The following is a 24,647-nucleotide window of genomic DNA, read 5'->3' as shown; positions in this document are numbered from 1 at the left end:
CCCCCCTCCCTCCCATAGTGGTCCTTATCCCCCCCCTCCCTCCCATAGTGGTCCTTATACCCCCCCTCCCTCCCATAGTGGTCCTTATCCCACCCCCTCCCTCCCATAGTGGTCCTTATCCCCCCCTTCCTCCCATAGTGGTCCTTATCCCCCCTCCCTCCCATAGTGGTCCTTATCCCCCCCCTCCCTCCCATAGTGGTCCTTATCCCCCCCCTCCCTCCCATAGTGGTCCTTATCCCCCCCTCCCTCCCATAGTGGTCCTTATCCCCCCCCTCCCTCCCATAGTGGTCCTTACCCCCCCCCTCCCTCCCATAGCGGTCCTTATACCCCCCCTCCCTCCCATAGTGGTCCTTATCCCCCCCCCCTCCCTCCCATAGTGGTCCTTATACCCCCCTCCCTCCCATAGTGGTCCTTAACCCACCCCCACCCTCCCATAGTGGTCCTTAACCCACCCCCACCCTCCCATAGTGGTCCTTATACCCCCCCCCCCCCATCCCATAGTGGTCCTTATACCCCTTTTTTTTTGTTATTATTATTTATTTTTTTATTCTTATTATTTTTTTATTATTTCTTCTTATTTTATTTTTTTTCGTCCCCCCTCCCTGCTTGATATATGGCAGGGAGGGGGGCTCTACTTCCCTGGTGGTCCAGTGGCAGTTCAGTGGGGGGGAGAGGGGGCTGGCAGAGCTGTAACTTACCTGTTCTGCAGCTCCTGTCAGCTCTCTCCTCCTCTGCGCCGTCCGTTCTGCTCTTCTGTCAGCTCCCAGTGTAAATCTCGCGAGAGCCGCGGCTCTCGCGAGACTTACACTGGGAGCTGACCGAGGTGCTGAACGGACCGGCAGAGGAGGAGAGAGCTGACAGGAGCTGCAGAACAGGTAAGTTACAGCTCTGCCAGCCCCCTCTCCCCCCAGTCTGTATTATGGCAATGTAAATTGCCATAATACAGACCTTGACTCGAGTATAAGCCGAGTTGGGGTTTTTCAGCCCAAAAAATGGGCTGAAAAACTCGGCTTATACTCGAGTATATACGGTATATATTTTTTAAAGAAGACAACATAAGGTATTACATTGGGGTATTTTGACTCTTTTCATGCAACCATTTTACCACCAACCCATGCCAAATTTAAAAGAATAAAAATAATTATCTGTGATTGTTTTGACAAACATAGCAAGAATACATGTACTAAGAACTTTAAGGGTTACTGCCAAAGAACACCCCAATATGTGTTCAGCAACATCTCCTGAGTACAGTGACACCACCCATGTATAGGTGTGCTGGGGGTAAATTACCTTATTTGAAGGGTGCGCATTCCAGTTTTCAAACTTGGAATTTTCCCAGCTGGTCATCATGCACCCATATTCTATTTGGGACATTTTTGAAGCTGGCTAATGTAGTTTACCTCCATCAAACCATATATTTTTTTAAAGTAGACAACCCAGGGTATTCAAAATGGGGTATGTCCACTCTTTTTTAGTACCCATTTAGTCATAAACCCTGGCCAAAATTACTGTTTATATATATTTTTTTGCATTTTTTTACACATAAACTGCCATTTCACCGATGATATTATCAGTATAATACATTTTACACTCAAACTTGTGTAGAGTAATGTTTCACGAGTACCATAGTACCCCTCAAGTATAGGTTTAATGGTGATTTGGAAAGTTACAGGGTCAAACATAATATTTGCCAATTTCTGTTTTTGCTAATTGCTATTTGCCAGATTGGCTATTTTGCCTTTGAGACAGTATGGCAGCCCAGAAATGAAAATTAACCCCACCAGGACATACCATTTGAAAAAGAGTAGACAGCCCAGGGTATTCAAAATAGGGTCCAGTCCAGTCTCTTGTAGTACAGTCTCAAACATATAATGCATTTATGATGATTTCATTATAAGAGTATTTTGAGATATATGTGTATATATCTCAAAGTACACTTATAATGCAATCATATATATGCATTATATATGCATATTATAAAATTCTTTAATTGCTCAGACAGTCCCCCTGCTGGCAGCTCCATAGACTGCTATTGCGACCATGTGATTATGGTGATCACATGTCCCTGGAGGCCCAGAGAGACCAGAGCTGCAGGGGGACTGCTGGGATCTCAGGCAGTCCGCCCTGACCGGGATCGCTGCAGATCGCCAGTCCAGGTGATTACCAGGGTCATTTTAGCAGCGGACGTGCAGGCTACATCCGCGGTCATTAACTGCCGTTTTTTTTGTCGGACATACCCTACACCAGTGTTTCCCAACCCAGTCCTCAAGGCACACCTACCAGTCCAGGATTTAGGGGTGACCCAGTTGAGTCTAAGGTGTTTTTTCTTTTTTTTCTAAAAACACCTTAGACAAAACTGGGTAATCCTTAAATCCTGGACTGGTAGGTGTGCCTTGAGGACTGGGTTGGGAAACACTGCCCTACACGTCCGAGGTCGGGAAGGTGTTAAAGCTTTAGCAAATTACACTGCAGTCTATTTCGGTCCAGACACAGCCAAAGCACACATTGCAAATAGGAAAGAGAAATTAAAGCATTCTTAGTGTCTTTGTATACCTGTCCATGCTGAATGTCAAGTACAAAGGAGAGCTAAGAGATTAACAATGACTAATACAGCCCTCGTCACACCTTCCTGAATGTGACTTGCACAGCCTTCCTAAACACTTCCTGTAATGATAGATCTAATGATTAAACTTTCTTTACTGCACATTCTGTTCAATTTAGAATGTCTTATCTCCTGCTCTGTTAACAGACCCTGTGGGAGCTCCCTGTGTGTGATTAAAGGTTGATTTACAGAGCAGGAGATAAAAACTTATAAAGCAAGTTAACATAAATGTTTTCATGCATGTTTGAATCACATCCGGAGGAGCTGTGGCTAGGGCTGCATATATAGAAGCAAAGGTGATTTAACTCCTAAATGACAGAGAATTGAGCAGTGAGGCTGCAGGGGCATGATCTACACTAAAACTGCTTCATTAAGCTAAAGTTGTTTTGATGTTTATAGTGTCCCTTTGAAAAAAATAAAAAGGAGGTCAACTGCAGCCTATAGTGTTTCTTCAATACAAATTGCAAAGCTTAAAAATTAAATCAAATTTCATGAAACACTAAAGTCAATAATAGGAAAATGGAAAAGTAATTTTTGTTGGGGCCAATGAAGGTTGATTGGGTACAAAGATAGTGAAAATGTTTAACAATTACATTTTAAAGGTTAAAAAGGAAACAAACGAGTATCCTATCCAAGATTTTCAATTAGGGAGACATTAAACACTTCATATACGAATAAATTGCTATGGTTCATGCAACGCTTAACAACATTACTACATTTTTAATATCTGCAGTAGTAGAAACCTATTGCCCATCTCTTATTCCCTCAACACTTAAAATGACAAAAAAAATGTAACCGTCTGTAGGAATCAACCCTTGCTGGTTATAATGAAAAGTTAAGGGTAAATGGCAGATACAATTCAATATGAAAACAGGGTTTATAAAGAGCTTTAACAAAGTCACCTACAACTATTGTTGTCGCTAAGAAAGTTTAAAGGTGTTTTTAATGGTCTGGTCTGAGTGGCTACAATGTCAAGCAGATCATATATGGAATTTAAAAAAATATATATTTTTTTGCTATGTCTGCAAAATGTTTATTTTTCTTCATGGGAAATAAATGTAGAGGGAGGATATATACGTATTATCAGCAGTATAACAGAATGTTCTATATAAGTAATTTTTCTAAGAATACATTTTTTAAGTAAAGCACAAGCGAGACAGTACTTAATACTATTTATATTTATATGCATAAAGCACCAACTTTGTATTTGTAATTTTGGAAAAGGAGTAGATAAATAGGTGTCAGGGGTACAATTCAAATAGTTTTAAAGCGAACTTAACATCTTGGTCACTTATGATGTGTCTCACACATGTCCTAGTAAAATACATGTAAATGACGCTAATATCTCCAAAAATATATTTTATTTTTGAATGCCTCATAGAAATAGCTGTATGGAGATTCTACAAGACATGCGATGGCAGGGATAGCCTATCAACACCTATGGCACCTGTAGAGGACAGCATTAACTAGCATTAATTAAGTAACTAATTGCTGTTGCACCCTTGGGTCACCGTACTCTAAGTGGTGATGTCACCATTGGAAGGTGAACGTGCCGCTTTAACTATTAGGATCACATACAAACATTATGTGACATGAATGTATGGGAATAAAACATATAAATAACAAGTCAAATATATGGAGCAGAGTTGGTAAAACTAAACTTTAGTATAATGGACAAGACATAAAGTTGAGAAAATATGCAATGTGCTTAGGATGTACAAAGTATAGCTAACCGAGGTTGAAGTTAAAAGTAATTGAAAAAAAATGTTTAAAAAAGTATAGGGTGGCTAAAAATAATGCAATTATGCCATGCAGGCTAAAGTTTAAATAAATTATTTAAAATTCTGGAAAAAAATACTTTGTAACATTTTTCTATTTTGTGACATTTTAATATTTTGAAAAAAAAATAATTTTAAAAGTTTATCTGAAAACATTAAATCATTTTGAAAAGCATATTCAGAAATGTTAAGTCGAGGCCAATGTGTGTTTTGAATTTTAATGATTCTTTTAGTGACACTCTAATTACCAGAACCACTACAGCTTAATGTAGTAGTTATATGGCAAAGGGACTGTCCCTGCTGTCTTAGCAATGTAAAAAAAGGCAGTAAGAAAAGGCAGTGCTTAGGTTGGTGCCTTACAACACCTTTAGTGGCGTTTACTCTGAGACAACCCCCCCCCCGCCCCCCCCAAAAAAAAGCATTGAGTTAATGCATCTATATGAGGAGATGTTGATTGTAGCAATGTAGGATTTGCCGACTTTACTCTTGGGTAAGCTTTGGATTGGCTGAGATCATCAGTATAGGAGGTGTGGTCTTGGATAGTCTGGCATGTCATGGAAAATAAGGTAAGTAAAAGCATGTTTTATGGAAAAGGGTTGGGGGGCGCGATTTAAATATAGTGTTTGTATTCATTACAATAACATCTTAAGGATGGCGTGCGTGCTATGCCGTCCTTGGGGACCCGGCTCTAAACACCGGTGGGCGGCCTAGTACGACCTGCTCACTGGCGATCCCCCGCCAACGATCGCGATGGGGGGACTTGCCTAGCATCCCAGACAGTCCCTCTGCGTCTGATCCGGCCCTCCTAGGCCATGTGATCGCGAGGTCCTTGTGAGGACCTCATGATCACATGAACGGAACAGCAACTTCAATGTTGAAAGATGAGGTACATGGATGTTGTGGCAGGCTTATGCAATGTATGATCATATAATGTAACTAAACACCCATTATTGTTGCCTAGATTAGGTGTTTTTAAAAAAACAAATAAAATCTTTCAACATTGAAGTTGCTGTTTAGTGGATAGGTGAGTGCGCTGGATCTTGTGTATTGTATAATTTGGCCCCCAGCAGCACCCCCATTTATGCATGTTCAGGTGAGTGCAGCCAACCCCCCCCTTGTTTCATATATTTTTATATATATATATATATATATATATATATATTATTTTTTTTTATTCTACGTATATATATTATGTAATATTTTTTTTTTTACATATTTAAGTCATTTTATTAATTACAAATACAGATTGGTTACGTTGCCTTTGAGACTTTATGGTAGCCCAGGAATGAGAACTACCCCCATGCTCGCATACCATTTGCAAAAGTAGACAAACTTGCAAATGGGTTATGTCCAGTCTTTTTAGTAGCCACCTAGTCACAAACACTGGCCAAAATTGCTGTTCAAATTAGTTTTTTGCATTTTTCACACACAAACAAATATGAACGCTAACTTTGGCCAGTGTTTGTGACTAAGTGGCTACTAAAAAAAAACTGACATACCCCATTTGCAATACCTTGGGTTGTCTACTATTGCAAGTGATATGCCATCATGGGGTAATTCTCATTCCTGGGCTACCATATGGTCTTAAAGGCAACGTAACCAATCTGGCGAATTTTAATGTGAAAAAAATGAAAAATTTAACATGCTATATTTGACCCTGTAACTTCCCAAAACACCATAAAACCTGTACATAGGGGTACTGTTTTACACATGAGACATCTCTGAATACAAACATGTGTATTTTTTTGCAGTAAAAGCTAACAGTATTATGACATTCACAGTTAATGTGTCATGCAGAACTAAAAAAATAACATTTCTTAATTTATCACATTTATTATTTTATTCATATTAAATTATGTTTCATAGCAAAATATTTTATGTTAAATTAAAGTTCTATTTCTTATGAAAGAGGTGAATAACGGTTGAACAGACATATAGTCAAATTCCAAGTTTTGTTTTTACGTTTTATTTTGAACATTTGGCTCAGTCCTTAAGGGGTTAAAGTGTTCCTTTCAAAATTGGAGAAATGTTTTCTGATGTGGGTAGGATATCCTATAACATTGATAGCCAGTGCAAAGGCCTAAAAGACAGCCTTGAAAGTGGGTTAGTTTGCAGAGTGGGACGATTGGTTGTACTTCACTAATATCATCTGTCGTGCACAGTTTTGTTGGTGATAACTGGGCTTTTGAAAATACCAATCCTAAATTATATACGAAGAGCTAGGGTAAATACTGACAGAAGTGAGATGAGAGAGGAGCAGCGAGTAAGGAAAATAAACCTGGCGGCAACATGCATTAAGGGTAGTAACGATAACTAGATTCCAACAGTGCAAGTATGTATATGAGTTTCTTTTTGCATCATTTTATAAACAGGAATATATGAACTTTGCTTTTAAAGCTGTCCAGTCACCTGAAATTAATGGATGACATTCTTTGGTTCAAAAAAATCAGAATGATGAAGTCAGATCATTTAAATCTCTTTCCTACTGGTAAATTGTTATGTTTCTAATGCTATGAAAACAGACCTTTTGCCAGATTTTTCAGGATAACTGAAAAACAAATTTATTGTGAGGGCAACTTTTTTAAAATACAATTCTTGGTAGACAGTGCTTAATGTAATCTAAACGATTTCCACTGAATGAGAAGACTTTCATTCCTTGATTACCTTCAACTCTCTTACATACATCTTAACTTTGCCTGGTCAGCAGACAGAAACAAGCAAACCATTATGATGCCACATATGCATGTCTACTTAGTAGCTCGATTGTTCATCTGAGAACTGATTGTTTGAAATAGCTATCCTGTTTACAGTCTCACCATTCGATATTTGCCATAAATTAAAAGATTCCCCTATGTAAGCCTATAGCCCATATGATGCTGTTCCTTTTATGGTTATAGCACCTTGCACCTTGAAAATAGGCTCAGTAAACTTTAGTAATCATAGGTCTGTCATCCATAATATCCATTCTTCACCAAAGTGAAATACTCACACTCACGTGATCAATGATAATGATTGTCTGAGTGTATTAGACCACGGTATGGTCCCATGTACATACAGCAATGCAATCTAAACTTTTTGTTCTTTGTTTGTTTATATCATATGCAAGATATTGATCTAGTGAATAGCCTGATCCACTAGCCTGATCTAGACTGATAATTATCCCACCCGCGGGTAAAGAATTGCATACAAACCTTTTGACATCCATAGGCTCAAGTTGCTTTGAATTGGTACACTCATCTATCCTTTACGCACTCTCTCTTAAAAACCCTTAAGGACACATGACAAAAAAAATCCGTCATTATTCCCTTGTGTTTCTGAAGCTCCTTAAGGGGTCTAATGAGGATTCTTGTTATGTAAGGAAATATCCTATCCAATGCCCATTTTTATCTTTAACAATGATGACTTCCCAGCCAAGTGTCTAGAAGGTTTTGTGTTCTACTGGTTTGCATGGCACCAATTGGAAGTAGCATTATCCAATGTAAGAGAAGATTGCATGACCAGCTCTAATGGCTGCCCTTAGGAAACAATACAAGCACTGCCTTTTCACAGAAAAGATGGTGCTTACAGTGCATAATCTACAGGGACAGTTTCTTTGCACCAAAACCACTACATTAAGCTGTAATTGTTCTAGTGCTAAGAATGTTCCTTTCTAATTAGTCATATATACAACTGTTGTTAAGGTGAGAAAGTTGCACATTATTTTCTTTAATTTTAAATTTTTCTGATGTCCCTGTAAAAATGGGATAGTGGTGGTTTTAAAACTATATTGAACTAATGGAAAATTCACAATATACATGGTAGAAGGTAAATGCATCTGAAATCTCACTGTGTTCAACAGCAAATATCTTACTGTCATTTTTATAATAATAACTGTTCAATGGTGGGTGTTAGCATTTGCATTCTAGCTTTCCAAGGTGGAATGCACTTTTCACTTATAACCCTTTTACTTACATATAAGCAAATTAGGTTTGTCTCCAATGTATTTTTTTACATTTTTTATTGTTAAGCCCAAATATTAATTTCCAAAGGGACCAACACTTTTTAAAAACATAAAATGTGCAACACACCCCAAGACAACGAAATTAAGAAATGCAGACATTTTAGCGGGTGGATCACTCATAAGACTATCACCTCAAGCTCTTTAAATTAAAAGCACACTCTATATTTCCATTTGCCAAATCGAACGGCAACATTGTTACCTTAATGAGATCCTCTCTGGAGGCAAAATGTGAAACTAAGAGATTTTCTCTGCTCTTGGTGTTCGTGATGGATATGTAGAGCTGGTTTTCAGCTATCTCGTGAGCATTACAAGGAAGAATAGATTCTATGCCTCCCCTATGGCAAAGAAATGATACACATTATTCAAATTGAATTATTCAACACACAATAAATATTTTAAGAAGTGATGTGAATCCTACTACTTTTTAAGGCAGACAATCTTATGGTATGTTTAAGTCTATAAGGATTTTATTTTTATTTCATTTTTGTACACGTAAGGATCGTCTCCAAAGTTTACATATAATTGTAGATTCCCACTTGAATATGTATCTTTGTCTTGCTTGCAATGGTTTCAACTGCAGTGAAACGTGTACCTTAAGTGCTCCATAAAATCATATCTAGGTGTAACCGCTCCGAGGGTTTGCTTTCTAACGTCTTCTGAAAATTCGTAGACAAAATCCTTGCTTTCCTAAAATAGCAAAAAAACATTAACGATCTACACAGATAAAATGTAGTATGTGTTAATGTAACTTAGTTCATGCAAAAAGAATGACAATAATACTAGTAATAATAATATCATACATTCGGACATATTTGGTATGTCTCTTAAAATATGTTGGTCTACAAATTTTTAGTTCATGCAAAAAGAATGACAATAATGACAAATAAGTGACAAATATGTTGGTCTACACATTTTTAGTTCATGCAAAAAGAATGACAACAAAACTAGTAATAATAATGTCATACATTCGGACATATTTGGTATGTCTCTTAAAATATGTTGGTCTACAAATTTTCCATGCACCTGTAGAAAATCTACACAAAGCTACTGCATTTCAAATTCCGGTTGAGAAATGGGTAAAAAATAGAAAAATATATTTATTTCACCTATTGTGAACATATTACAAAAAAAGTGATCTCATTTAATATCCTGAATCCAACAGTCAAATTGTCAGAAATGTTCTCACCATAATTCAGCTGCAAAAAAAACAAACTGAATTACAGATATAACATAAAGTTCCTGGTATAAACCTCATCATACATAGACTGAGTCTAAATTTAAAGAAGGGACAATAATGATTCTGTCCTTTCATGACACAATAACTTGTTATTATAAGAAACTCATCACATATTTGAATGTTATACAGAAATCCATTACTTGGAAATAATTTACCCATTCGAACTACACTAGATCAAGTTTCTTTGTCATCAAAAATTTAGGAATGTACTGTATATACTATGTGTCAGTGGTACTTTTTAGACCAAGACACACTGAATGAGAGAACATTTTACAATTAAGAAACCCGATTTTTTTAATGTATATTTTAAATCATGATGTCACATTTTTCTGCAGCTTTGTAGCTAAAAGTATTTATTAGATCTAATTGCTTGTCCCGTGGCTCTATCTAATGACAGATGATTTTGTTTTGCCAAACAAGTGGCACTTATGGAACGAGGATTTATCCAAATCGGCTGGCAGCTCTGCCCAAAGTGACACAATAGGCACCCAGACCACTTTAGCTCATTGAAGTGGTCTGGTTGCAGTGTCCCTGTCCCTCTTAGTCCTGCAATGTAACTCATTTCAGTTTTAGAGACTGCCTCTAGTGGCTGTCAATCAGACATTCATTAGAGGCACTTAGTGGTGACTAAGCAGCTTTTAGTAGCCTAACTGACGCTGGACATCCTTATGCTCTGCATGAGCACATCCAGCTTTAGTAAAATCCTAATAGGAAAGCATTGAAGCAAAGATTTCCTATAGGGAGGGCCTAATGACATCGGAAGATGCAGAGCAACGACCCAGCGCCAAGGGAGATCGGCGCTTAAATAGAGTGAGTAAACAAATGTTTTTTTAACCCTTTCCATGATGGGAGGTGGGGTGCAAGGGTTGGGGACGGCCGAGAGTGCTATAGTTTAAGTAATACCTTACCTTAAGTTATATAATCTATTTAACAGATCCCTTAGTAAAGCTGACTTTAAAAAGCCTGCCCAAAAGCTGGTGTTCCATAGTTAACACTTGTAACCTGAACAGGTTAAATCTATAAAAACGTATGTTCTAACCACTACAGAGATAATCACAGGTAGCTTTCAAGACACCAACTCAGCCATTTTTGAAAACTTAGGACCCTTGGCTGGTCAGAACACAGAGATAAAATAAACACACGAGCCCAATCTCAAATTAATAGTTTTCAACATTTGAAAATATGTGCAATTTTTCCATTTGTTTTTCTCGTATTCTCATATTTATTTATATGTGTGTGAACATAATAATTTATAGCCAGATGTTTAATGGTTTATCCACTGTTTAGCAGATATACTTGGTCCCCAGCAGGCTGCCACCTGGTCTCCAATGACTGCTAGGCCATGCAGTTGGTGATACTGCTATCAGAAATAGTATAAAGGGATTCATGCTTGTAAATGGTAGTTCATAGTTTAATGCTATCGCTAATGATAAGTTGGAGAATAGGTTTAAATCAATGGTTTTCATTGTTTAATATTGGTCTTACTATAATGACAGCCATAATGTCAGACATTATTTCTGGCAACAGCATAAAGATTTCTTGGCATGAAGTTGATTTTAAAGTCTCCTTCAAACTGAGCACTTGTGCAGAATGCATATGTGTGCACACTGTCCCTTAAACATAAATGATCATGACATTCCACAAGGCATCACAACAGCATCATTTGGATGGTTAATGTGACATTTATAACCTGATGCTAATAAAATAGAAAAACAAGAATGCTTAAGTGTGCACTGGTACAAAAGAGTTGGGGATCCTGTCCTGTTCAAAATACTTCATGTAATTTATATTGTACCTGGAAAGCCTAGGTGTTAGTTAGACCAATTGAAAACAGTTTCATACAAACAGGAGTGTTCAAAGGCTCTTTCTCCACGTCGTAGTTATGGTGCTTGGAATGTCCGCTTAAACGAACACTCCAGGTACCAAAACAACAAGCAGTCAGCTGATACTCTCAGCCAAACAATGACTCCCCATTCACTAAACTGGCTTTAGAAAGGTATGTTTCTTTCAAGGCCAGTTTAGTGAATGGGGAGTCACTGATTGGCTGAGAGAGTCAGCTGAATACTCTGAGTCAATCAGCGCTTCCTGAATCTGAAAATTCAAAGTTGGATGCCTCCAGGGAAGGAGTGGAGTTTGCCGCTAGAGGCAACATTTCGAGCGGTTTAACCCCTTAAGGTAGGAGTGCCCCCAGGCAATATAACAGCTTAATTTATTTAGATGAAGTTGCTTTGGTGCCTGCAGTGTCCCTTTAAATGTTGTATAAACTGGTTAAAATTGTGATCACTAATCAGATATTTGTGCCATATAAATCATACTATATATATGTTATTTTTATATAGTAATAGTTTGCATAATCTGTTTTTATAATATATTATACTTTGTAAAAAGACAAGACCAACTAAGATATCACTATAGCTGATAAGACCCTTGGAAGTGTGATAATCCTTATCTAAAGATTATCGGCCCACTCCATACACAATATGAAATCTCTTTTAGCTTTCCGATTACACTTTTAATTACCTTTAATTTTTCTGGAGCTGTTAACAGAAGGGTAGCAACAAGGGATCCTGCAGAAGCCCCGGCAAAGAACTTGACAGTTTTGAGCAGTCTTTGTCCATGTTTTAGCAGAGCTGTTGCTGCCCCCAAGTGGTATATTCCCAGAAAGCCACAGGCAGCAAAAGACAAGTTTAGGTGCTTCATTTTGTGCTAAAAAAAATTACATTCGATTAAAATTCAAACACATTCACCAGGAAGATAAATGTTTCTTTACATTTATGAAAGGGTAAAGACAAATTGATTTTTATTAAAGATTGATCTTAAATAAACCATTTATGTTGGTTAAAAGTTAGCTTTGGATCCTATAAGACTGTCATATATACATATATTGCTTTTCATTATTTTAGCTATAAATTTGCCGCACGGTGCAGCTGAAAGTCACAGGGAAGATTTACTAAACAGTGAAATGTGAAAATGTATTAAAGATTTAAAGATAAAGACTTCATTAGAATATGCTTTTTGCATTTTTTTAAAAGTACCGCTATAGTGGTCCAGTGGCCCTGCCGTTTAGGTCCTGCAAAAAACATTGCCATTTCGGAGATACAGAGTGATGTCTGTGGATCTCTGTTTATAGCTTTTGTTTTGGGGTTTGCTGACCTCTACCACAGTATTTCATTTTTTCGTGTGTGCAGCACATCACCTATGCCAGGGATAGGCAACCTACAGCACTCCAGATGTTGTGGACTACCTCCCCCATAATGCTCTTACACACATAATGCTGGCAAAGCATTATGGGAGGTGTAGTCCAAAACATCTGCAGTGATGAAGGTTTCCTAGGCCTGACCTATATAGTGCATTGGTTATGGTCATGAGAGTGTTTGTTTAATGAGTTAATTATCTTTGAAACTTCAATACAGATGGAATTCACTGCAAACTGAGGCTACAAGGCTACATTATGCTACATAATGTAGCCTTGTAGCCTCACTGAGGCTACATTATGTTTGAAAAAAAAAAAAAAACAATATGAGAAGCTGTGGGAAACATCAACTTGTAAAACATGGGCCTCGGTTTAATATTTCTGGATAAGCTTTTCAAGTGATTTAGTATATTTGAATACACTTTTAAAATTATTTTTTCAAAATATTAAAATATCTAAAAATATATCATATCTAAAAAAAAATATCAATATATCAAACTAATTTCAGAATATTAAGATATTTCTCAACATATTCAATTATTTTAAATGTTTATCCAAAAATACTAAAATTGAGGCCATCAAAGTAACGTTTCCCCATATAGCAGAAAGTACAAATTAAAATAATAATATACACCTAAATATTTAGGAAATCTGTCAGCATTTTTATTATTACTAATAATAAAAGAGTGCATTCTTATAGCCTCCGTGTATACCATTTTGTAATACAAATTATGTAAATTCACTCTTTTTAGTGTATTTGCTTGTTTCACCTTACTTGTGCTTTAGTGGTTATAGTACCAGAAATGATGTACCAACCTGATGTAAGTAGTCAAACCGATTGCTAATGGTTTCACTTCTTAGTGGGGTTCAACAGGCACCTACTACCAGTATTACAGTATAAGAGTTGGGAGTGAGTAAATGTTTAGTATCGATGTGGGATCCAGTGCCCACTGACTCAAGAATTATATCAACTTCAATCAGTTAAAGTGGTAACAGTTCCTACAGTGTTCCTTTATTAATAATAATAATAATAATAATAATAATAATAATAATAAAGTATTTAACCAGGAAAGGTACATTAAGACTAATCTGGTTTTCAAGAACGTCCTGGGGACGTTACATTTGCCCCAAATCCAGGGGTTGGTACTATTACCCAATTTAATGGTTCTTTACCTTATATCTGAAATAAAATATGCTAGAATAATTCCAACTACGGCTGAGCATGATGTGAGTCACACTGGCCACAGAAGATGGAATGAATCATTTATACTACATGGAATCTGAGCTGTAATTATATGGAAGCTGATATGATCCAACACTTTTAAATACAAGAAAAACACGGATTATATGTGGATGAATGGGTGGGTGGACGGGTGTGAAACATTTTAAAATACAGATTGCAAATAAGGGTCCATAAAATACTGTACCGTCAAGCAGAATCTATAAGGAGTTTATTCCTACAATTTAACTATTGATCTCCCTTCTCTAACATGCCTTCAGCCACACACATTCTACACCCCCTTCAGCATTGCCAGCTCACAAACAAGCATGCTGTACAATGCAAAGCTGCAGCTCAAAATGGAACTGCACAGTAAACATTTGCAATGCCAGCATTCTGACCTTTTTTCGCTTGCCATAGAAACCAGGAAGGGTTATTCTCTATTCAAGCTGTTTTCCTTCCTAGGCCACCAGCCAATAACAAGGAACGTAACAACAGCCAATGGTGACTGATGATGCATTCTCCATGCCTTATTTGATAAGTCATGTTGTCATGGTATTTTTGTCTCTCTCTTCAGAAAAGCTGCCTGTTAGCATTACATTTCGAGCTAAATTTACCACTACAGTTGTTCTTTCCCTCTTTCCTATTTTTATTGTCTCACACATGTACTGCAAATCCTTTAGTCCGCAGCCAGCATAAAATCTTCCCAGAGTACGCAGTTGTCTATTCACTTTCCCCCAGTGATCTATAATTCATGGCTGTATTGTGACAGATCATACCAGTCGTTTTTTTCATTGCTAGCAAATCCATGTCACTGCTTGCTATTCAGTGGAGTCTCTTACACTCATGTATTATTTACATCGATCCGTGTTACTTCTATGATGACATTAAATCATACCACTGTAATACAAAGCAAGATTCATCATTATAGATCCTGCTAATGTTTTTATGTGTATGTGTCACACTGCCCTAACAAAACACCAAATATATGTATGTGTGTACATTGATCGTGTTTCTGTGGGTTTGTGTCTTTGGGGCTTATTCACTAAACAGCATTTTATATTCTCACGTATTGAACTGCAACTGGATTGCAAAATGTTGCCATAAATATGTTGCTTTGGAAAAAGTCCAACTCAGCTATAGTCATAGTTTTTTTTTTGTATTCTTAGTTAACTAAAACGTGGTGTTAATTTATTAACTAGACTACAAATTGTAGTGAATTGCAAATGAAATAGAAAATGTAAAAAAAAAAATAAAAAAAAATTCCTGCATTAAAGTAACACTCCATGCACCATAACTACTACAGCCACTGCAGTGGATATGGAGTCTTGAGTGTTCCTGTACTAAAAAGAGAAAAAATATGCAGTGGGTGTTTTTCTCTGTTTATTCAATAAACAATTAATTGGAGTGAAGTGAAAAGTGATGTAAAATGTAGATGAAAATAGCTGGGTCAGTTGGGACAATCATCCCACTTAGCTACATACAGTGTGTATATTTGAATCTAAACTTTACAATTAGATTCAATTCACTATTTAAAGGAACACTATAATATTACGAATACAAACATGTATTCCTAATACTATAGTGCTTGAGTACCTGTTTAGGTCCCACGGCCTCCTCAGAATGGAGTAAAAAAAGTTATTTTTACTTATCTTTTCTTCATTGCCGTGGTAGTTTCTTCCCTCGCCTCCGCTCCCCTCCATGACTGAGATCATCAGTGTTGGCAGTCTCAGCCAATCCAATGCTTTCCCACAGGAAAGCAGAGGGAGACTATTGCGCATGCACAACAAAACTGTATTCTGTGCCAAGCACCATCTCATCATAGAAAGGCATTGACTCATTCCATCTCTATAGAGAGAATTCTGTAGCTGAACGTAAGTGCTACACACATTGCAACACTGAATAGGAAGCTCCTCTAGTGGCCGTCTGAGTGACTGCACCTAGAGATGTTACTATACAGCAATTTATATAGAACCTGCAGGGACAAGCTGTAGACAACAGAACCACTACATTAAGCTGTAGTAGTTCTGGTGACTATAGTGTCCCTTTAATGTATAATCTATATTCCTTTGTCTAGTCTGTTAATAAATCTGCAATGAAGACAGTATTTGGTATTATACACTTTTGGTTTTAAAACTACTTGATAAATTGTATTTTACTATCTGACTAGCTGTTGCTAATTTATTTATAATCACTATATCCACTGTAACCTGCAACAGTCTGCCATGTTCTCTAAATAATAGGGGTCATCAGCCTATCGCACACATACAAATATGGCACGCGAGGTGCTATGACATAGTACTCAGGCTGCTGGACCCAACAGGTCCGCACAAATGTAACATTTCTGTGACCAGCACCGGAAGAAAGTAATATTAGAGTCAGGGTCGACGCTTCCTGTAGGCCAATTAGGCGGTCGCCAGGGCCGGTGCTAGGATTTTTAGTTACACAGGCGAAGATGCATTTTGGTACCCTTACCCTCCTTTAAAAAAGAATTAAAAAAATGCATCTTCACCCGTGTGTATTTCCTCCCAAGCCACAGCCATCATTTTTTAGTCACACAGTCAAAGTCATACAGGTACACTGTCATACAAACACAGAAATAATCATACAGAGACATACAGACACAGAGACATACAGGCAAAGACATACATGCATACAGACACATGAAGACTTATAAAGACATGCATACATACAGAGGCATACCGTCATACAGACACATACAGGCATACAGAAACATACATACAAAGACATACAGAAACATACATACAAAGACATACAGGCACATACATACAGAGACATACAGACATACAGAAACATACAGGCATGCAGGCATACATACATAGAGGCATACAAAGACATGCATGCATACAGAGACATACCGCCATACACACACATACATATATACAGGCATACAGAGACATACAGGCATACAGAAACATACATACAAAGACATACAGGCATACATACACATACATATGTACATACAGGCATACAGGAACATACATACAATACATACAGGCATACAGACCCATACAAACATACATACATACATACACACATACATACAGAGGCAAACCGTCATACAGACACATACATACATACACACAGAAACATGCATACAGAGACACACAGACACATACATACAGAGACATAAAGGCACACAGTTACACACATGCATACAGAGACATATATACAGACATTCAGAGACAAATATACATACATACATGCATGCATACAGATAGATACATACATGGATACAGAGACATACATACATACAGTGACATACATACATACAGAGACATACAGAGACATACAGACAGACAGACATAACACAGAGACATACATACATACATACATACAGAGACATACATACATACAGAGACATACAGAGACAGACATCCATACATACATAGACAGACATACATACATACAGAGACAGACATACATACAGAGATAGGCATACATACATACAGATACATACAGACAGACATAAATACAGAGACATACATACATAGACATACAGGCATACATACATACATACATACAGAGACATACATACATACATACAGAGACAGACATACAGAGACATACATACATACATACACATACAGACAGACATGCAGAGATAGACATACAGACAGACATACAGAGACAGACATACATACATCCAGAGACATACATACAGAGACAGACATACATAGACATACAGACAGACATACATAATTACATACTTACATCAGTTCAATCTGATCCCTGGGGTGCATGCTCTCTGGCTCTGTGGAGTCCCGTCCTGCAGCCCAGCCCCATCACTGGGCGCCAGCTGCGCTGTGTGTTACACAGGGAGCAGGGATATGATGTCGTTTGTAACGGACCGTTTCAGCAGACAAGGGGTTAAAATCCGTTTAGGCGATATGCCCCTTTCTGAGAGACAGGCACAGCTACTGCAGAACACCAAACTCCAGAACTGGATACAAAATAGCACTTCAAACTGGAACCTCACAAATAGCTGCTAGCAGACGAACAGGAAAAGCAGACATCAGCTTACACTCCTAGCAATCGATCTCCAACAGCATACAGTGAATCCCCCCAAGAACGAGACAAGGCTCCGTGTTGAGGGTCAAGCAGTGGTCTGAGGTGCTGGCACACCCAGCCTGGTTTTTATTACAAGTGAACACATACAGGCCACACCCAGGGGGAGGCATAAAATGACCAATAGTATCACGGGTGCAACCCACACATCCCCTCCCCTTAGTGTGACACATAATCCCATTATACATACAGTTAAAACATACTTTTTACCCAACTTTCATAACTCTAAAACCATACATCACATCCATCACATCCATCAAATCCATATCCACAATCAATCCATTCAGGGGAACAACATATTAAAAATTGGCATGAATCAGACCAGGGGTTCAAAAGTTAGTAAAGTATCTTTTAAAACCCCTGGCAGCATGGCAAAAAACATCCCCACAATGCATCCTGGTTTCATCCCTTCTGCCCTGGAGATAATTGGAGAAGTAATCCAATTATCCAGGACTAGAGGCAGACTCCATTAACCACATGGTTGCAAAACAACATAAAACTCTTTAAAATACATAAAGTCACATTTTACACATAACACACAGACATTTCACATATCCCCAGATAGCTCAGGTCTGAGTGCACATTATTAGGTGAATTGCACTCAGACCAACCGAATACAGTTTAATCGCCATAGAGCCAAAGTCTTTAATCACACGAATAGGCTCCATGGCATAGCTATCTGGGTTACCACAGCTCACACAGGGCAAGTACCAAATGACCCCACTGTATTTAAAGGGCCAGAATGAGTGACATACACTCTGGTATGGCCGAATACTGTTTTTAAAGGGCCCAATCTCCCAGGGCCATAGTCCAAAGGCAGCAGGCGGGCAGCCAGGCTTCTCCAATGCAATGTGGCGAGATTGCTCTCGTCACATCTCTCCCCTTTTCCAAACAGACTAACAGGGTATCTGACCTCCTGCCGGTCAGTGCCCTTGTTAGTCCAGCAGCCCACCCACAAAACAGAAACAGCAGTACAGCCCACCCACAATAACTGGTTACTACACCTGGGTAGAGGAGAAATTTGTCCATGTCCAGGTGCCTCACCATGGCTGTGTGGGGGACTGGTAGGCTGCCTTGGTGGGTTGCTGAGTGGGCAGAGAACAGCGGTACTCTGCCCTGATGCCAGCACTACCACGGGAGTAGTCTGGTTGAAGCCTGGTTGCTGGAGACCAACTGTCTCCCCTTTAGCTGCACTGCTCTGCTGCTGGAGACCGACTGTCTCCCCTTTAGTTACACAGCTCTGCTGCTGGAGACCGACTGTCTCCCCTTTGGCTAAACAGCCCTGTCGTGGGGGGGCAGGACCGACCATCCCTACCCCCTGTGTGGTTAGTGCAGAGACCACGGTCCCATCTGCACCGGTGGGGGGCTTACAGTCTCCCCCTGGTACCTTAAGCTGCCGCTGGGGAGAGGGGGTAACAGGCTCCTCTCCCAATAGAACACTCTGCCGCTGGGGAAAGGAGACTGGGCTCTCTATTCCCTGCACATTACGGATCCACCGCTGGGGAGAGGTGGTAGCAAGCTCCTCTCCCATACATACTTTCCGCCTTTGTGGAGGGAGACCGACTGTCTCTCCTCCCAATACAGTGTCCTGCTGCTGGGGAAAGGAGACTGAGCTCTCTATTCCCTGCTGGACACTCTGCCGCTGGGGAAAGGAGACTGGGCTCTCTATTCCCTGCTCATCAATGATCCACCGCTGGGGAGAGGTGGTAGCAAGCTCCTCTCCCATACATACTTCCATCCTCTGTGGAGCGAGACCGACTGTCTCTTCTCCCAATACAGTGTCCTGCTGCTGGGGAAAGGAGACTGGGCTCTCTATTCCCTGCTGGATACTCTGCCGCTGGGGAAAGGAGACTGGGCTCTCTATTCCCAAAAAATCACGCTGCTGCTGGGGGGTAGGACCAACTACCTCTGCCCCCTGTAACTCAGCCTGCCGCTGGGGAGGGAGGACGCTGCTCTCCTCTCCCTGCACTTCACACTGCCTTCCCAGCATATCACTCTGCTGTTGGGGGGTAGGACCAACTACCTCTGCCCCCTGTAACTCATCCTGCCGCTGGGGAATGGAGACTGGGCTCCCAATTCCCTGCAGGACCAGTGGAGAGACCTCGGTCCCATCTCTACCGGCCACCTGGGGTTCTTCCCAGTAAATCTCCACAATATCTTCCCAGCGGAATGGGTCTGGATCTGGGTCTGTCACTTTACTGTCCTGCTGAGCCTTCCCAATGGAGTGGAAGAGATCTCGGTAGTCCTGCTCCAGTTCCCACTCCATGGTTGCTAGGTGAAGCAGGTCTTGCCCTACCTCATGGGGGTCATCCCAGTCATGCCTAGCCTCCCTTGTGTAGAAAATATCCTAAAGTCTGGTCTGCGCAGGGCTCCCGAAGTCCGTCTCTGCAAAGGACTCCCATAACAAGCCAGGACCATCAAACTCCTCTCCCTCTGGTTTGTCATGCTCGGCTGTCCAGGGTATATACTGTGCCATATACCACCAGAGTGCCTGGTAGGCATCTTCCAGCCAAATCTCCTGCCATACTCGGAGCTCCAATTCCTTCACCCATTCCTCCAGGGGCTGCTCTCCCAGGAAGGGCATTCGCAGGGCCACTTGCTTCTGCAACCGCTGCTCTTCACTGGGGAGACTCTCACCCCGCTGGTATTGTACATCCAGGGCCTGGTACCAGATGCTTTTCCTTAATGCATCCCGGCGATCCAGGTCCTCCTCCTCGTATAACACTGCTGGTTCCATTCTGTTGCTTTTAGAGTCGCTGTACTGGGACATGCGTTGCCCCCACTTGTAAATCCAAAGAAATGGTGTTTCCTGTAGCTGTCCTTCTGGCTGTAGGAACGATCCCGCCGCTTGCCACCAATTGTAACGGACCGTTTCAGCAGACAAGGGGTTAAAATCCGTTTAGGCGATATGCCCCTTTCTGAGAGACAGGCACAGCTACTTCAGAACACCAAACTCCAGAACTGGATACAAAATAGCACTTCAAACTGGAACCTCACGAATAGCTGCTAGCAGACGAACAGGAAAAGCAGACATCAGCTTACACTCCTAGCAATCGATCTCCAACAGCATACAGTGAATCCCCCCAAGAACGAGACAAGGCTCCGTGTTGAGGGTCAAGCAGTGGTCTGAGGTGCTGGCATAATCCATATCCATATCCACAATCAATCCATTCAGGGGAACAACATAATAAAAATTGGCATGAATCAGACCAGGGGTTCAAAAGTTAGTAAAGTATCTTTTAAAACCCCTGGCAGCATGGCAAAAAAACATCCCCACAATGCATCCTGGTTTCATCCCTTCTGCCCTGGAGATAATTGGAGAAGTAATCCAATTATCCAGGACTAGAGGCAGACTCCATTAACCACATGGTTGCAAAACAACATAAAACTCTTTAAAATACATAAAGTCACATTTTACACATAACACACAGACATTTCACATATCCCCAGATAGCTCAGGTCTGAGTGCACATTATTAGGTGAATGGCACTCAGACCAACCGAATACAGTTTAATCGCCATAGAGCCAAAGTCTTTAATCACACGAATAGGCTCCATGGCATAGATATCTGGGTTACCACAGCTCACACAGGGCAAGTACCAAATGACCCCACTGTATTTAAAGGGCCAGAATGAGTGACATACACTCTGGTATGGCCGAATACTGTTTTTAAAGGGCCCAATCTCCCAGGGCCATAGTCCAAAGGCAGCAGGCGGGCAGCCAGGCTTCTCCAATGCAATGTGGCGAGATTGCTCTCGTCACATCGTTCATATCCCCGCCCCCTCCACACAGCCTGCGGCAGACACCAGTGTAGGAGGTGGGCGGGCTGAGGCTGGGCTCCGCGGGCGGGAATCTCTGGGCTGCGCTCGGCCACGCTACAAATAGTAACCGGCTGGTAGCGCCGGCCCTGGCGGTCACCTAGGGCGCTGCTTAAGTGGGGGCGCCAGCAGTGGCTTCACTGCTCTGCTTCTTTGGCCACCCATCTATGATTAAGTAATTATACAAATTATGTTGCCGGCCATGTTAGAGCGCTAGGGAGCACTTAAACGGCTGCTGAATAGCAACTTGTATAACACCGGTCTGGCAGCATCCACCTCAGCCCGCTCAGTCAGGCCACCCACAAAAACTCCCCTTGCCGCAGAAGCGCAAGGGCGCTTTAATGTTTCGCTCCCACCCCTTGCTGTGTATGTGGGGACAAGTGGGTGAGGGGATAGCAGGGGCAGAGCTGAGGCAGAGTGAAGGCAGCCAGACGCAGTGAAGCTGCCAAGAACACACGAAAAGCAAAGTTATACATACAATAAAGGTAAGAGGGTCAATGGGACATCACAATGTGTGTTTCAAAGAATTTGTGTTTGTGTATGTCACTCTGTTTGGGTCGGTGTGTGTGTATGTGTGTGTGTGTGTGCATGGGCACGTGTGTGCATGGGTCAGTGTGTGTCTGCATGGGTCAGAGTGTCTGTATGGGTCAGTTTGTGTCTGTATGTGTGTGTGTGTTTGCGCATGAGTCAGTGTGTGTCTGTATGGGTCAGTGTGTGTCTGTATGTGTGTGTGTGCATGGGTCAGTGTGTGTCTGTATGGGTCAGTGTGTCTGTATGTGTGTCTGTGTGCATGGGTCAGTGTGTGCCTCTATGTGTGTGTCTGTATGGGTCAGGGTGTGTCTGTGTGGGTCAGTGTGTGTGTCTGCATTGGCCAGTGTGTGTGTGTCTGCATGAGTCAGTGTGTCTTCTGACCAGAAGAAGCCTGGGTAGGCGGTGAAACACATCACACAGACGTCACTGGAGAGGCGGTCCCAGAAGTGATCATGTGATCGGGACGGACAAAACCCGGAAGTGTTTTCAAGCTGTTTTATGCATACATGCTTTTATGTGGGTAGCGTTGTTGGCATAACCAACCACTCGCAAAAAAACACCTGACGTCAGAGAACACACAATTTGGATTTTAACTACACAGTGTGGGATTTTCCCCTCTCAAGTGGAGAATTACAAACCCAGAGCCATGGGTGATAGGGCCCTGGTAAATTTGAGTGTCAGGCTCAGACACACCCATGCTCCCTACAGACAAGCTCACTAACACGCACACACACACATATGATCCCTACAGACAAGCTCACTGACACACATACAAGCTCACTCACTAGCAGGCACACACACACACACAAAATCACTAGCAGTTGCACACACACACACACAAACTCACTAGCAGATGCACACACACACAAACTTACTAGCAGGCGCACACACACAGAAGCTCGCTCACTCACTAGCAGATGCACACACACAAAGACATCCACACACACAGAGACAGGCAGACAGCCACACATACACAGCCACACACACACACACACACAGGCAGACAGTCACACACACACACAGTCACACACACAGGCAGACAATCACACACACACAGGCAGACAGTCATACACACACACACACAGGCCGACAGTCACACACACACTCACAGGCAGTCACACACTCACACACACACACAGGCAGTCACACACACACAGGCAGACAGTCACACACACACTCACAGGCAGTCACACACTCACCCACACAAAGCATTTAGAAAATTGGGCAGACTAGATGGGCCGAATGGTTCTTATCTGCCGTCACATTCTATGTTTCTCTCTATGTTTCTAATATATTCTGTAGCATTACATTTTTGCTAAAGATTTTACAAGTATTAATCATATCGATAAGGATTTTATTAGAAATTAATCCGGTATCAATCTTCCCCAATTTAAAAATACCAATCCAAAATAAGATGTGCAATTTATATTTAAGGCTATCCTCCTGTTCTAGAATGGATCACGAGTAATTTCCCAATTCCCAAATTTAACCATAAAGATAAATGTGATAGCATACTAGCTTCATGGAGTTTGAAGACATCTGGAGATATATCCCCTTTTAAATAGTTTTTCTGAAGGATCACATAAGAAATCCTAGGCTGTTTGTCATGCCAGATATATTTAGAAAATACATGTTAAAACTGACCTAGGACTCCTGTTCCCACTCTATATCGTAACTCCCTAAAATAATTTAGCAATTTTTGTGGGATAGGCATAAGGCTATCCTAACTATAAGATAAGGCTACGGACTAATGAAAGTATTTCGGAAATTGGGCAGACTAGATGGGCCGAATGGTTCTTATCTGCCGTCACATTCTATGTTTCTACACAGGCAGTCACACATAGACACACTGACCTGCTTCTTATCTCCACATCCCTTGGAGCTCCTGGAGGCTGGTTGTTGGGGAATCAGGGACTCCTTCCTGCTTCCCATGCTGCAGTTACTGACTTTCAGTTGCCCGCTCGCCACCTTTCCCATACACACAGTGACCTCCTACATGCCGGTCACGTGGCGCTGAGGGTTACACTACGCGTTCGAGCGACCCGCCCATCATCCGCTCGCTCATGCGTACTGCAATTCCCATAAGGCATAGCCCCGATCACGTGACATTTAAATTATAACTCAATTTCGCTATTAAAGCTTCGTTTTGCGCAAAAAAATATATTATATGGTTAACATAA

At 40.8% G+C, this 24,647-nt stretch overlaps 1 protein-coding gene across 2 annotated transcripts in view; it reads right to left on the bottom strand.

The window, feature by feature from the left end:
• The window catches only part of PNPLA4 (patatin like phospholipase domain containing 4), a 55,761-nt gene extending 41,229 nt beyond the window's left edge, over window positions 1–14,532 (bottom strand). The window contains exons 1-4 of one of the 2 annotated variants that reach the window (XM_063444279.1): window positions 14,431–14,532; window positions 12,138–12,323; window positions 8,973–9,067; window positions 8,580–8,715 (exon numbers count right to left, since the gene is read on the bottom strand). In XM_063444279.1, coding sequence (XP_063300349.1) covers window positions 8,580–8,715; window positions 8,973–9,067; window positions 12,138–12,317 — 411 coding nt within the window. In that variant the 5' untranslated portion in view covers window positions 12,318–12,323; window positions 14,431–14,532. The other variant, XM_063444280.1, reaches the window with a different exon arrangement.
• Between the last annotated feature and the right edge of the window lie 10,115 nt (window positions 14,533–24,647).

This window comes from Pelobates fuscus, chromosome 1 (assembly GCF_036172605.1).
Source record: "Pelobates fuscus isolate aPelFus1 chromosome 1, aPelFus1.pri, whole genome shotgun sequence".
Taxonomy (NCBI): Eukaryota; Metazoa; Chordata; class Amphibia; order Anura; family Pelobatidae; genus Pelobates; species Pelobates fuscus.
This window is presented reverse-complemented; position numbering and strand designations above follow the sequence as displayed.